The sequence below is a fragment of the Papaver somniferum genome, chromosome 4 (assembly GCF_003573695.1).
Source record: "Papaver somniferum cultivar HN1 chromosome 4, ASM357369v1, whole genome shotgun sequence".
Lineage (NCBI taxonomy): Eukaryota > Viridiplantae > Streptophyta > Magnoliopsida > Ranunculales > Papaveraceae > Papaver > Papaver somniferum.
In genome coordinates, this window is record NC_039361.1 from 119,278,308 (window position 1) to 119,295,227 (window position 16,920).

The 16,920-nt window shown below is 36.6% G+C and overlaps 1 protein-coding gene across 2 annotated transcripts; it reads left to right on the forward strand.

The window, feature by feature from the left end:
• Nucleotides 1-12,857: 12,857 nt before the first annotated feature.
• LOC113276445 lies at nt 12,858-16,289 on the forward strand. Of its 2 annotated transcripts, none has more exons than XM_026526047.1 (2): nt 12,858-13,377; nt 13,487-16,289. In XM_026526047.1, exon 2 carries the CDS (start codon nt 13,627-13,629, stop codon nt 15,655-15,657), a length of 2,031 nt encoding a protein of 676 aa, XP_026381832.1. In that variant the 5' UTR covers nt 12,858-13,377; nt 13,487-13,626; the 3' UTR covers nt 15,658-16,289. The 2 variants fall into 2 exon arrangements, with proteins under 2 accessions (XP_026381832.1, XP_026381831.1); XM_026526046.1 differs by having other exon boundaries at nt 13,490-16,289.
• The last annotated feature ends 631 nt before the right edge of the window (nt 16,290-16,920 follow it).

The following is a 16,920-nucleotide window of genomic DNA, read 5'->3' on the forward strand; positions in this document are numbered from 1 at the left end:
GTGTGTTCTTTTACTGTCTTCAATATGATACACTTGATACAACTATATATTGAGTGTGATTTTTCGTTTAACTATAAAGAGTTGGTGTCTTCCTTAATTACACTTTCTTTGATGGGAATCACTTTATATGCTTTGCACTATTTAAAGTTGGCAATATATTTTATATTAATAACATGGTTTTTTTAATGTCTCTAATATCAGATATCAATGCCTATATAATAGCTTATGACATTTCCTTGATTACTTCTTTGACTGGAAGCACATTGTATGCTTTGCAATATTTGGGGTTGGCAATCTATTTAATACTAATATCGTGTTATTTTTAGTGTCTTTAATCTTAGATATCAACACAACTATATAATCTGTGTGATTTTTCATTCAACTACAAGAAGTTGGAGCCTGGAAAAACAGTTGAGTTAGCCGCTTTATTTTTGACGCAAGTATATGATTTCTGAAGAAAATATATATATATATGTGCGCTTCCTTAATTACATTTTCTTCGATTGGAAGCACTTCATATGTTTTACAGTATTTAGAGTTGGCAATATATTTTATATTAATATCATGATTTTTTTTTAGTGTATCTAATATCATATACCGATGCCTATATAATGACTAATGAGTGTGATTTTTATTTAACTATAATAAGTTGGATCCTGGAAGGGCAGTTGAGTTGGTCCCTTAATTCTTAACACAAATTAAAAAAGCGGGGGTCTAACAACCACACCCAATATTTCGCTTAGCAATCTGTATGGACAAACTCCAATATACTTTCTAGAGAATCAACTAGACAGTTAGACTCAATCAATAGAAAAGTATATCAAAGATTTTATATCTCAATCTCTCGATTTGATATATACTCAAGCAAATAGAAATCTGCGAGTCTTTATCAAAGAGAGATAACTTGGATGGTACCAAAGACCAATATCCAAGTGTCGATCAATTTAAATCAACAACCAAAAGGTCGGATATCCTAATTGATTGAACAACGCACAACCTGTATTATTTCAATTATATGAACAAATAATTGATCAAAATAATTGATCAAAATGACGATCAAAATGACCGACCAAGGGATCATAAAACCGGCCTTGGGTGGTCACGGGATCGAATGACGATTATTTCATGAAGTTCCAGATTGTTTGGAAGAGTTTGAACCTAATATGAACGAATTAGGTCAAATGATCAAAATATGTGGGACCGGCCTCTTGCAAGCCAAAGAGCCAACCTTGGTCGGTCAAGGTAGTATGCTCACGTCACCAAAGTGTTCACGTCTCAGTCCTGAGAATTTTGATATTTTCTGATGTGTGTTTGAGCAATCATTTGGGAAAATATAAAGAAATCAGGGATTTTGCTGAACCTGGGGAAACTTCATGAGATGAAGGAAAAATAATAATAAAATAAAGGAATCATGAAGTGTGGGACCGTCTATGGCCAAGGCATGGTCGGCCGGCCAATGAGCCCGGTCCCATAGCATTTTTCCTAATTTTATTATATTTTTTATGATTTTATGAAAATATCATGAAACCAAAGAGTTTGTTGAAATAAAGGAATTTTCCTTGAAGTGAAAGAGTTTCCATGAGATAAAGGAAACAAATAATAAAATAAGAGCTTTTGGGACCGGCTTGGGCATGGTCGGCCGGCTAGGGCTCGGTCCCGTGAGTTTTCCCTAATTTTATGTATTATTTCCATGACTTGAAGGAATTTTCATAATTTGAAGGAAATACCATGAAATCAAGGAATTTCATGGGATCAAGGAAACATAAAAATAATAATAATAAAATAAAGGACGTGTGGGACCGGCTAGGGCATGACCGGCCTGCTAGGGCCTGGTCCCACGAGTTTCCGTAATTTTATGTTATTTTTTCATGGTTTGAAGGAAATACCATGAGATTAAGGAGTTTTCATGAGATTAGGGAAATAATAATAAAATAATGAGGAATCATGAGGCGTGGGACCGGCTGACTAGGGCATAGTCGGCTGGCTAGTAGACACGGTACCACGATACCTTTCCCAATTTTATATTATTTCTTTGATGCGAAGGAAACACCATGGAACTGAGGAGTTTTCTTAAAACGAAGGATATTTGTTCAAATGAAGGGATTTTCATGAGATCAAGGAAAATAGTAAAAAATATGATAAAATATACAATTAGGCGTGGGATTGGTCACGGCACGACCGGCCGGCCGGTGGGCCCAATCCTCCAGCGCCTTGATTTATATTTTATTATTTATTATTTTCTTTCCTATTTTTGCATAGGTTCATCGTCTCGTCGTATTTTGAGATGCTCGTTCGTTCAGGTGCTCGTTAGTGCATTATTGTTGAGTACACTTGCATCATTTTGGTCGGGGCTTACTCGAAGGTAGTTCAGATGCCCGTACGCTGAATATTTATTACTAACCCATGGAGCTCTATTGACAAAACCATGAATTGAAGTAACGAAATATCATGAAAAACGTTGAATATTTTTCAAGGATTCAGTGAATGAATCTACTGATTTAGGAATAATTAATTGATGGCTCTATACTAGTATGATCGTCTAGGAGCATTAATTATTCAGGAATTGAGTGATATGAGCTTGTTGAAGCATCATATTTCTTCTATACAGTCATGGAAAACATTGTTACATCCTGAAGACGTTATTGCTCTATACTATCAGGCAAGCTGTCTAGGATCCGTCTAATCTTGCGTTTATATATGGAAGTGATCACTGAAATTGCTCAGTATTCATGAGATATGTCGTTGCCTCAGTTGAGAGACTACACATCTACATATACTCTGAGAGACAGTATTCTCAGTCAGAGATTCTCGTGGCATGAGTTTTCACGCTTTCGATAAGAGACATGATCCTCAATACTCGTCTATTGCTAGATCAGGAGCATATATACTTTATGGGTTTACGACTTTATCCCTTGTCGAAAATCCACCATCTACATTAAGTCCCCTGCTTAGTGAGGGACAGTCATGTTCCTCAGTCAGCCCCAAATGGTGATTTTCCGGTTACAAACAATATAAGCAATTGAACTTATTCATAAGTTAAGACGTTACCGGATTTTTGATAATACGAGCAAACCCGAATTGAATGAAGATCCCAGCGGCATGATAGAGAATCGTCTAATGAGCATAAATTGGAGTTGAACCGCTGATTTTGATGACGGGACCTTGGTCGATTTAGGATTCATGGGCCGGTCCCAATAAGGAAATCCCTGTGAAATTAGGTTTTGGAAATAAAATTTGATATAAAAGGGAATTAATCCCTTTTTGTTTATCTATTTTCCACGACCGACCACCTTCTTCCTCCCTTCATCACCTTCACGTCAGAGCTTAGGGGAAGTCAGGAGGAAAAGGAAAAAAAATCGCCGGAACCGTTGCCACTGTCCGGCCATATCCCCATCGGCGTCGACCAAATAAAAAAAAAAATCCAGAAGTTTATAGTTTCATGAGTTGTTCATGCCTTGATCATGTTGAAGTTATATAAATGTGTATATATGAGTGTGACTTTTGTAGACCCTTGTTTTTAGAAAACGTATGTTCGTACGATCGTTAGTTTAAGAAACTAGCAATAATCCCTGACTTAGGAGAGATTTTTATAATATATAAACCTATGTCCAGTGATAAAATTTTGTTTATGAGCTTTCATGAGAACCAAAACTTTATTTTGAAAAATGTGAGCTTTCACAAAAACGAAATAAACCCTCGTTTCGAAGACGAACGATAACACGAAGGAAAAAGTTTTTTTTTTTAATAAAACCATGGCATATTCATGGATTTTTTTTTCGGAATCATGGAATATCCAAGAATTCTATTTTTGTGAGCCTTGCTCACGTCAAAAACCTTTTTTTTTCACGTGAGTTAATCACGTTTTTTATATATATACGTAAATATATATATATATTATTTCTTTAAAAATCAAAACTTGGGTTTTGTATAATCCTTAAAAGTAAACAATTATGTATGATGAAATAATGTTTTAGTTTTCATGATTCCATAGTGAGTGTTCACACAATAGAAATATTCATGATTTTATGAAAATCTGAGTTTTGTTCGTCTTTTGTAGATTCGAAGAAACGAGCAAGTTTTGAAGTGTTAACTCTTACGTTACAATCACTATTGTTAGCGAAATCGTAAAAAGGTAAGAGTTGAGGATTACCATTTTGTAGATGCCTGCATGAGCATTTTTTCAATTATTGATGTTTGCATCTTGCATGAATGATATATTGAAGTGGAGGATTGTGTGTATGTTACAGCTACCTTGCAAGGATGTCTGATTCCCAAGCCAATGATGCCTCTGGAGATGATACGCGTGTGGATAATGATGCCTCCAGGGAGGATTCGTTGACATAAAATGATGCTTCTAAGGATGATTCATGCATGGATGAGATTTCCATTGGTGAAGATGAGACCACTGAAATTAAGAACGTTCCGAACATAGAGGATGCATTCTTTGTGGATCAAGGGCCTGAAAAGCGTCTCAAAACTCCACTATTTCATCTTCTGATAAATCCCAGAGAGGTTACTCAGAAGAAATTGGTGACTTCTCAAGCGACTATTCGGTTCTGTCTTGAACGAGGATATTTTTCTACATCAATCATTGAATTCAAGCTTTCACGAAGGCCCTTAGAAAAGTTTTCCGGATGGGCGAGGTATATGCTAGGATTCCCTCGTGTTCGAGCCAAGTTGCATGACGCACAAGTGATACGGGCTATACAGGCTTTTGGAGATTTTTTCATTTTTCACGATGCGTGAGGTATAATAGCTCTACTTGCTCGTTGGTGTATTCCAACTCACTCTTTCATATGCAGATGGGGAGAGTTCACCATTACTCTAGAGGATGTAGTTGCTTTGCTGCATCTTCCCATCACGGGTAACTTTCCTGAAAGTCCTTCTTCATCTGAGGAAATTGCAATTTCCAACATCTTGACAGCCGCAATGGAGAAGATTAATAAGGAATCCGGCAGCAAAGGTTGCTATGCTCATTGGTTAATATATTGGTGGACGAGAGATACTCCCTTGGAGTGGCCTGTTGACGGTACGTTATCTATTGCTGCTTTCTTGTGTTTATGGTTGTCCAGAGATATATTTGAAGACGCTAGAAATTTGTTGAAGCCGTTCGTGATTCCATTTGCGATTAAGATGGCTCAGGGTGAGCAACTCCCAATAAGTAGTTTGTTCTTGGGTTCTTTGTACTCTAACTTGGACTCCTTGGTTATAGACTCCAGTATCTCAAATGGTTTTATGAAGATTGACTGATACGCCAACACAATGTTTCTTCAAGCTTTGATGTGGGAACGTTTCAAGAATGATGCACCCATTCCACGTACCATCTTGCAAGGATTGAATGCTGATGCTCGCCATGTTTTCTCTGAAAAAGCCAATGATAGGATTATGCGCTGGTCCACGAAGCAACCTCGACTCAAAACTCGTTTCGTTGACGTCTTAGACTGTGAATCTGAATTCAACTTCCGACCATGGGTGTCAGTTCCACTTTATATTTCTCAGTTGACAACTTTAATACTGAAGAGAGCATAACTTTGAAGTCTGGTGTTGATTTGGACGATGGAGAGAGGTCTTTTATGTTGAGTTGTACCCCTGGTCATCTAATATCGATAATACATGGAGAATTCTTAGTGGAAGAATACAATATTGATAGGGCGGCTCGGCAAATGGGTACGGATCAGTGTGTCCCGACTTTTCGAAGAAGGAAACCCTCAGTTGAACAGCTCATGACCCGTATGGACCGCACACATGTGCAAGGAAGTGAATTATGGTTCCCCAGCTGTGAGAGAATCACGTATGTAACTCCAGGTTACATAGACTTTTGGTATTAACAACTCAGGCGTTTACTCGATTTCGTGGGAGTTGATCAACCTTTAGTGAAGGAGCCTCCTTCTGTTGATATGATTGCTACTCGACCAAGATTGAAGCATTTCCCTGGTGGTGATAAGCGGAAAAAATCTCCAGGATGTTTACAAGTAAGTATTCTTTACGAAGCCTTCATAAAATTATGATAATTGCATTTTGATTATTGCATCAAAATTTTCCACAGGACGGTCGTAATGTAAGACCTCGAATCGATGTAGAACTCTCAGAAACTGAAGTAACTATTCATGGTGGAGAAGTAAGGAATAAGAATTATAAGATGTTACCTAACACCATAAAGTCCCCAGTGATTTCTTTGGTGAGTTATCGACATATTCTTTGCTATGACTTCTTCCTATATGTGTAATTAGGATCGTAAAACCAATGTTTGCTATTCCGTTGCAGAATTTTACTCCATCGAGTATTGACGGTCTTCGGTTCTCTGCTGGGCAGACGGTTTCTCACTTGATTGATGAAGAAGAGGCCGTAAGTATTTCTTCGTATATTCAATCATGATTGTAGCGCCCCACAAGCTAACAGCTGACTAATTCAAGAGATTAAGTAAATAAAGAGGCACTACGAATCTAAATCAAATACTTAAGCATTCAATTAAGAAATCTGCTACAAAACTTAACCCAAAACTAGCCCGCTCTGAAACATATATATACAAGAACTTCTCTCAAATGATACATATATAATAGTCGTTTGGTTTACAATTATAATATGCAACATAATAAACATAGCAGAAGTAATCTAACAAACGGACTCAACTCCTCGAAGCTTCCGCTGCGCAACTCTGATCTGTCTCTGAAACTAAAAGTGGGAATGGGTGAGCATATCATCCCTAAAAGGGGTACCCCGCAGGAATAACATTTAACTTTCATGCAATCATTGGAAATGATTTGAAAACAATTCGTGTTTTCTCTAACACTAAACACAACCAAATCGCAGAGGTAAACAATCATGTATATGGAACTAACTCCTTCCAAACAATATATAATATGGTGTCTCGTCCCGCACCTAGATATCTATACAGTGAACTCGTCCCGCACCTATTAAGCATAGCTCGAAAGTAAGTAGTATAAATGAAGGAGCAGTACCTATATACCACAGATGGAAATTCTCATTTCCAAACAATCAAATGGAAATACTTATTTCCCAAACAATTCATAAAGACAAACAAACCATTGTAATACCTTTCCAAGCAGTGGAAAGATTAAAAAGAATAACAAAACTTTCGTAAATCAAAGTTGAACAATGCATGGAAAGCACAATCAGACAATGCATGAATTTGTTAAACATAAACTTTTGTAAAGAAAACAACAATAATCACAAAAGAGCTAAATATAGATTCCCACCTCTTTTGATGACAAGCTACGCCTACCTCGAGATCCGAGATCCACTGGTTCATCCTTTGAATCGAGCGTTATTAATATAGACTAACTGTTAATCACACAAGAATCTAACCAAAGTGGCTCATACAAGAATCATATAGTTTTATCTAGTAGGAATTACCAATAGGTACCATTATAGTGTTCTTAGTTAGTGGCAGGTCCACCCATTAAAGCCCAGTAATCAGAGGTCCATAATTAAAAGAAAACATGAAAATGGACCAAATTTTTTTAGCCCAGGTCCTGCACACGTGCGAGATCAGGTATACGTAATATGAAAATACCACAAATAACCTTTCCTATTTAATATGTTAAAAGCATGAGAAATATTTTTCACATTTCATATTCATTTTCTTCTTCTCTTTCCTCTCACCATTGTTGCAGATGAAGATGAAGATTTGTTTTTGTTCTTTCTCGTTTCTACTGAATCAGATGATGAAGATTTTCCATTGTAATGTTTCTTTTAAGGTTTTGGCGATCTAATCATTGTTGTGCTTGATTATGTTTTCGATCTCCATGGTTGATTTGTCGACTATATATTAGATCTAGATGAATAATCACATTTTTTGTTCATTTCGTTGCTAGATTCGATTATGCCACTTCCATTTTAGATGTTTTAGACGTGTTTCAGTTCTTTTTTGTATATGAATCAACAGTACATATATCCCGTACTGATAGAAACTTAGTTTATTTTTGAGAAGAAGAAGAAGATGCATCGTTATGATTTACGACGAGAAGATTGTTTGTGTTTCCAGGTATGTATATTAACAATGATTTTCGGTTTCCATTCTATTTTTTTCATAGATTCGTTACTAGTTTTTCACATGCAGCTGAAGTTTAGATTATGAATCAGCAGTACATATATGATGTACTGAAAAATTATGCTTTAATTTTGTTATTTTTGTAGTTTTTGATATTTTTCTTCTTCGATCTAGAATTATATATATGGAATATTGAAGAAAAAAGTGTTTCGATTCTGGTTTTTAGAGATTCATTACTTGGTTTTCACATGCAACTGATTTTAGTTTCATTTTGGTTGTTTTTGATATGCTTTTAAGTTGTTTTTGTGTATTAATCATCGGTACGTATATGATATACTGGTGGATTTTGATGTAACAAGTTCAGATCTAAATAAACAATCATGTTTTGTGTTTATTTCATTAGTAGATCTGATACTTTTATGGTTTGTTTTTCAGTTTTCTTTTGTTATTATCAATTGTTGATAAACATCACTGTCCAGAGTTCGTCCTAAATTTTATACTTCTCTTGCTGTTTTAAAAGTTTGTGGGGATATAGTTGATGAAAAGAATGTACACAGTTGGGTTTTGCTTAGATTTGTTTATAGACCTTCTTTGATTCATGTGCGATATTTGAATTTTATGTTTGTTAGTGATGTTGTGAAGTGTTTGATGAATAAGTGTTCTTGAAATGCATTAGAAGCGTTGGGTATCTTTAGAGAAATGAGAATTGAAGGAGTTAAATTGGAATTGCATGACTGTATCTTACTCATGCTGGTGCTCCACTTGGTGAAGAATTGAAGGGGATTTTGATTCATGTGTATGTGCTCTTCCTCTTATGTGGTCTTCCTCTTTTCTGTATTTCCTTTTAAGATTCATGATACAATTTGTATCTTATCTATCACGGACAGATGAAGGTGGGAACCCGTTCTGCGTTACTCAACTTTGGATCACCAGTGGATGCATCTCAGCTATATAAATTACTCCATGCCCTTCATCCACATCCTCATTAGAAGAAAAATTAGCAGGCATAGGTGCACCTGGAACATGTATGTTGCTCGGATTTTGTTGCTTTTGTCATACATACCAAAATAAATAGAATAGTAGCTTGGTGCATCTTCTCGATGTTGTTTACTGCTCTGGAACTGTTATCCTCAACTGGATAGATAGACCTCACCCTGTGTAGTTTCTTAAATGCCAAATGGCCTAATGTAGGCTCATGGGCATGCGGATAAGTAAAAGGTTAGCCTAATATTTACAGTTAGATAATGTGATTTTCTTAACTGATACTATTTTTTGAAAGCTTTATCGTTCTCCCAAAATCATGTAGACCTCTGAGGCAGAACAATTCTTTTTTCTACCACAAGTTTCCTGACTACCTGCTGCTGTGCGATATTGCTGTCTCACTGGAATACCATTTCTTGCTTCATGCTACAAACAGACACCACCTGATACACAACTGTTTTTTTCACCCTTAGTCACTATGTGGAAATGATAATCTATAGAGTCACAAAACTCATAAATTGTTATTATCAATTGTTTTTCAGTTTTCTTTTGTGTATTACCTATCAGTACATATATGACGTTTTCTAATTTATTTATCATTGATTCTTACAGATTTGTACTCTACCTGGAAGCAGTGCAGCAAATATGTACTCGAATTTGTAAGCATTCAGATGTATAATCGGATTTGTAAGCAGTTCGACAGATATGTACTCAGATTTCTAAGCAGTGCGACAGATATGTACTCAAATTTGTAAGCAGTGTAGCAAATATGTATTCGAATTTTTAAGCAGTGTACCAGATATGTACTCAAATTTGTAAGCAGTGTAGACACACACGTTTGGTAGCAATGGGCATTATGGACATTTCCATGTTTTAATTAATTTTGGACCTCCGGATAAAAAAAAATCCGGTTGGACCCTACTATAAATAACTATATGGGCCTAGGACCAAACAAGAAATTTTCCTTTTATCTAATGATCATAAGCCCATTTATTCTTCTACACCATTTTATTATCTATCTTTAATATATCTAAGGTTTACTAATTTAGTTAGGTTGGTTTTATAATCCATTAACTAAGTCTTATGAATACCTACAACTTTGTAAAAGAAATCAAAGTCTAATTCGGACCACAAAAGGTCCAAAACATCTAATTAAAGAAACTGGCCCTAAGCCCAAGTCCACTAAACATGCCCATTACACAAGGTCTGATCTAACTGGGTCAATCTAACGGTCACTGACGGTCAAAGTAAACAAACAGTCAACGTCCAAGTCAATCCAAGGTCCCGGTCAAATGGTCAAAGTAGACCCGGCCGAGTCAACTCGGTCGGGTCTACTTAGTCAAACCGATCAACTCAGTTTAACAGGGTTAACTCAGTTCAGTCAGACTGAGTCAGCTAAACAAACGAGTCAGACTGAATAAGTTCAGTCAGACAAACCAAAGGTTCTTACCCAACTACAATTCTAACATCAGTTTAATTTCAATCTACTTCATTGCATCAAATCATTCATTCAAATAACTTCAAATTCTAATTACAATTATAAATTCTAGTTACCTGCAATTGCAGCTTTAAGATTTTCACAACAAGACTAACTATAATTCTACAACTACTATTATCCACCCTTCCTTGCCTGCAACTCTTGTTCCATACACAACATTCATACCATCACCAGACACTCATATTCATTATCACCAACAAGAAAATACTCATCTCATCTTCTTTTCATACCCTCAGATTCACACACAGCTCAAAACCCTGCACCTCAGCCCAATTCAAACAAACAATACACAACAGCACCATCACCCTATACATTCTACAACACCTTCAACTCTCTCGACAACGTGTATATGCTCCTCCACAAGACTCTTGCAAATAGCTACAACAATCTTCTTACTCCCCGCACCACCAACACAACTGCAATCAAAACTACATACATCCATTTCAGTGACTACACTGCCAACCCCGTGAACTGTACATCAACACACTTGTCTCGAACCTAAATGCTGGTTCAAAGTTCTGTAACACAGTCAAGCACCAATATCTCTTCCTTATTCTAACCAGCACAACCAATTGCTTGTTCAGATCATAACAATTCTATTTAAACCTCTGTAACTCAACAATAACATCCACTTCCTTCTCCCTGGAATCCAAAATAAGTGTAAACTACATACTATAGCTCCATTATTAATCACCTGCACTCACTGCTTTAATCAATAACACCCACAACAGCAGCACAAGCCTCTTTTCCTATGCCAATTCTTCAACACAACAAATATACTCATCTTAACCATTTTTCACCACCAGTTCAATACAGCTGTTTCAAATTCACCTTCCTATCTCAATCCATACATATTTTGCAAATTCTATCAACCCACACATCTCAAATTATCAACATCAATATTAGTATTCCTCAATTCAGAACTAAAATAATAATTACTTAAATTTGATAACATCTTAATAAAACTCAATTACTGAAGAAGATTTACCTTGGAAACAAACCATAATCCTTTACAGTTGCTCCACCTTCATCTGATTCAGATTCATCCACCACTATACCTAACCATGATCTTATTAACTTAACTTAACCGAGCAAACATCTCCAACTAACGATACCCATCAGTTCAATTAACTAAAACTCTATAGTCTTCATCTTCATCTTCGATTCTCAGAAACCGTAAAACCAATTCTCAATCCTCTATTTTCTAATTCGAGTTCACAACATCAATTCAATCCTCAAATTAAGCAAACCCATCTTCTACTTTCTCCTTATCCAAAACCCTCAAGAACGAAACCCTGATTTCTCAATTACTCGAATGATATGCATATCGGTAACCAAATCTTCAAATCAGTCAAAACCCCATCTCTAATCAGTCACATAATGAACACCCAATTTCATCTTCCTTGATTCAATTCAACAGATAACTCAATTTAAAAACCCTAATTCTTATCTCCGTTGTTTCTTTAATCAACACTATCATGCATACTTCATCTTTTGTTCACCGTTTTCAACCTCAGCTCCTTTGTTATTCCACACAAACCCTCAATCAAAACAAGAACCCTAACTACTCAGCTGATTTTCTATTCTTCGCCACCTTAATTAACAGCAGCACCATCTCCGTCGTCGCCTAAATAACTTCCTCAGTAATTTCTCTCAATCGATTCTCACGGTTTACTCTCCGGTGAAAAGAAGAGAAGGAGCAGAAGAAAAGAAGAAGAATGAGAAGAGAGAAAAAGAAAGAAGAAGAATAATGAAGAAGAGAGAAAAAGAAGACACGAGTTAATCTTCTCTGATCGGCTAGGGATAAGACCAAAGGAAGTCTATGGAACACCCATTGAATTGATAAGGGATGTCCCAGACTGTCTAATGTCAAAAAGACTGTTTTGCCCTCCTCACTGTTCTGACGTTTTCTTCTTTGTCTGGCATCTGACCGACACGTTCGAATAGTCCATTCTGCATAACTTTTCGAGATCTATCCAACGATACTAGTTTCGTATCTAAATAGTTGTTAGATTAATTTCTATTAATTCACGTTCGTGTTAAACTAATCGAGATATTATTATCTAATGTCTCTTGACTAGTCTAATAGCGTTGACGATCTTGAGGGTCCTTACATTTTCCCCACCTTATTCATTTTCGTCCTCGAAAATCGAACCATACTTTTGGTCTTCAAAAACTCCATACCTTATGTCATGAACCTGGTGTTATGAGGGGGGGTGCCCTTAAGGTATTCGAGTTGGTAGTTAGTGTTAGCTGACTTGTAGTTCTTTTATCAATTGTAGGGTTCCCTTTAAAAGATGTTGCCTTGACCTAGATTTGCAAGTCTAGAGAGTCTGTATTGAAACCTTATGAAAAATAATAATCGAAAGTTTGCTTTTCTCTCCCAAAATTCTCTTCTCATCCAATCCAATCTCTATCCTTAGAGATTCAGAGATGTTTCTGTGCTAATTTGTAGTGTAGATCACTACAATTGGTATCAGAGCACTCTTTCCTGAGTGACCTGGTGACAATGAAAAATCAAAAAGAATTTGATGAGCTAGCTATGAAGGTTGATTCTCTGATGAGCATTAAGCAAGACTTAGTTAGGGAATTCAAGGATAATTACGACAATCCTTCACCACAACTTATCACAGCATTAAGAATTTATCTGCTGAATTGAAGGCTGTACAGGATCATTTGAGCAAAGTGAAAATGGATGAAGGCTTGCCTGAACCCTCATCTGGATTCACACCCAAAATCGATGCCGAATTGAAGGTAACTCCTACAACAGTCGAAGAAGATAATTGTCGATCTACACCCAAAATCGATTTTACTGATATTAATGGAGCTGGTGCTACTAATTCAGTTAAGGATTACAAGGTTTTCAATGATGAATTTCGGCAGTTTGGTAGGTGGAAGTTTATTGATGAAAATAACATAAATCAATTTAGTTATTATTTTCTCAATTTTATCAGATTGTATTTCTGCACACACCTAACTCAAATTACTTATGTCAGAAGAGTCCCAATTAGTGCTAAGTATAACCGGTGACATTTGATCGAGGTAAAATGTTTGCGACCTGGATTCATTTTTGAGAAGTCTGGAATCTCTGGATGCTTATTGTTCAGATTCATATCAATTTCATATTCACATATGGATGATGGATTGTTTGTTGGTTCACATGTGTGCAAGTACTGGTGAATGTCCCAGTTGTATCTTGAGTGCTTCTGGAAGGGTATTGGATCGTGGAAGGTTGCTAGAATTGGATAGAAGGTACTCAATTCTATTAGCTAAAATCATAAGGTACTTCATGGAGCAAAGAAGGTATTCTTATTACATTAGAAACAGTTCTAACCTCAGTATTAGTATACTTACTCGTGGTTTGATTGTACTTCATGTGGTCGTTTCAATGCAAAATTATTATGCAAATTCTGTTCATAATCTGATTCTACAATCTGGTTATGGTTTAAAATTATTGTTTGCGAAGTTAAATATATCATTCTTTGTTGAAGATGGTGACAGTGGTGATACCAGGAAGTTGTTTGTTATAATATCAAAACAAGGTGTTTTTCAATGGGCTGAATCGGTGCTTCAAACGTCAAGGGAAACTGAGAATGGGCTTCCACATGAACTATTTGAGCAATTTTTGGCCAGAAATGTCAGTTTTCCAACTCAGATGGAAGAGGTTCAGAAAGGTTTGATTGCATCAATTTCAAATGCAATTCAACATTTACTGAATTGCACAAGCAAGAATGTATACGAGTTATTTCATAAGGTTGCAAGTAGTGATTCAGTAGGCGCAGCTGGAGTGTCGGAAAGATCGCATGAGCCAATTGATCAAATACATCCTTGCAGAATATGGAGTTTCAGTGATCATACAGGTTCTCTAAACTTACGGCTGGGGTGTGAGCTACTTTTTCTTTTGAAAACTCTGCATGAGGAATCCGTGATGATCTATGTTGAAGCCAGTAAACAAAATGATCAATCACATATCCTTTCGAAGAGAGTTATAGGTATTTTCTTGGTCCCTATATTCATTCATCAGTCAAACTACTTTCATGGGAAGGGTGTTCCTCTATTTATGTACTTTCAAGATCTGAATTATTGTTTTAGGGTGTTTGACCCTGGAAAAGAGTTCCAGCTTAAGGGGAGATATACTTGCCTTGTTAGGGTAAATTTTTATCATGATATTAGGGGTTGTGTGCTTACTGAAGAAAGTATAATAAGTGATTCTAGCAAGTTGTATGAATTCTTTAAGCAATGTGATATTCTCTGGGCTATTTTGATACTGCAGCAAGTTTACAGTTCAACCGGTATATGGTCTTCACAATTGATTACACTGTTCAAGCTACAAGATGGAATTCAGGGGCTCCAGGTTTTTTCCCATTTGATGATTCTTCTCGTCGTTGAAAGTGATGGTAAACTCCTGAGAAAATCTATGCAGGAAACTATGGGTCATGGATTGTTGTTTTTAAAGACCCTTGAGGTTGCAGGGATATTTGTTTGTCTCAAGAGGGGTTATAGAGGAGTCGGATGCTCTGAAAGAAGAATGGAGACCAAGGAAATTCTCAACCAGGCTAGTGCTATAAAAATCAATAGACTTGGAGGGTTGGAAGAAAAGATTAAAGAAGTTATGCTTGGTATTTTTATCGAGGCAGAAGATGCAGCTCAGTTGTTTTCCATTACTTTGATGGGCAGTCTTACAATAGCTATGAGAACTATCTGTGGAGAAGATTTTATTATAAGGTTGCAGCTTAAATACTGCTTAACTAACAACAGAGGAGCTCCCTGCGCTGGATCGGTTCATGTTAAGAAACAAGAAACTATATCAATTCTGAACTACTTTGAGCGTGGCATTCTCAGCTTGGTAAGTTCTCGACAGTGCTTCCATTGTCATAATCGAGTGTTCTTTTGGACTGGAATATGTGAATGGAGAGTGGAGATAATCCATAGCAGGTCCATGGAAACTAATGGAATTGTTTGTGGCGATAACGGATGGTATGACCTTGCCAGAGATTGTAGGCTCCTTCCAAGTCTTAGTTGGCAGCAGTTATTACTCACTGTAGGAGGAAGGAATCTGGACAGATATGTTGTGTTGGCATCTAAATATTTTCTACAAAATTTCCATCAACTCTTGAAGCAGCTGAAGCTCTCCACCACTGATGGCGCAACAGTTCAAGGGAAATAAGAGTCTGCCAATTCTATGCAGCTAACAAATGCATCACATGAATTCTGCGAGATTGTGATACACAAGCTCGAAGGTAAACTGATTATGCTAATACTCTCTGGGGAAAGTAAGCAGCGCTGCCCCATCTCAATATCAGGTAATCCAGCTTCAGTTTTCCCAGTTAACAGTAGCAATGCCATTTATAATATTCTGGCTACATTAAATTTTTTCACCGCCATTTTGCAAATGAGTGTAGCTAGAGTTAACATCATTTCTGACTCAAAATTGATGAGGGATTACAGTCAAGTGATAGTTAAAGAAGATATTGAGCAGTACGAAGGAATAAGATATTTTCCGATCAAGCTTGGCTCTGTAGAAGTGGCTCTTGCATTCCTCTACTGGTTGGTTGAACAGTTGTGGCTCTATTGGTTGGTTTTATTTATGGTGTTGGAATGTGCCTATGCAGTCAGTAGTATTGCTACTAAGACCTACCAACCAGTGAAGATGAAGAGGGTGGGCTTGCTTACTGAATTTCTATGAGTGAGGTTTGGGCTCAGTCTTTTTTAGGCCTTGAAGCTAAATTTTAAAAAAAAAAAAAAAAACTCAGCTCTTACGCTGATGAGAAGAAGTTGCCCAACGATGAATTCCATCAAGAGCTTAACTCAATCGTCATATCCTCCATCCTTGAGGACAAGGATGATTTGAAGGAGTGGGATTTGTCATGAACCTGGTGTTATGAGGGGGTGCCCTTAAGGTATTTGAGTTGGTATTTAGTGTTAGCTTACTTGTAGTTCTTTTATCAATTGTAGGGGTCCCTTTAAAAGATGTTGCCTTGACCTAGCTTTATAAGGCTAGAGAGTCTGTATTGAAACCGTATGAAAAATAATAATCGAAAGTTTGCTTTTCTCTCCCAAAATTCTCTTCTCATCCAATCCAATCTCTATGATTAGAGATTCAGAGATGTTTCTGTGCTAATTTGTAGTTTAGATCACTACACCTTATATAATAAACTTATCTCTTGTCTAAGCGCAAACAACAAGAAATAAAACACAAACCTATATGACTCTCTACAACTAAAATTTGTGGCTCTAGGTTCAAAATACTAATTTCCATTTCAATAAGTTACTGGTTCTAATTACAAGAGGAAATACTCTATAAATAAGTTTCTAAGTAAAATTTGGGATCTATCAGTCCACTAAAAGAAGCAAGTCTCCCTTCAATGCCTAGTGATACAAGAATGCAATTGCGCTGTCTAGGTTCATGACTCCTGACAATGCTTACCTA

What these genes read in the sequence shown, in the direction of transcription:
- LOC113276445 (XM_026526047.1), top strand. Translation starts at nt 13,627, where the DNA reads ATGATGGATTGTTTGTTGGTTCACATGTGTGCAAGTACTGGTGAATGT.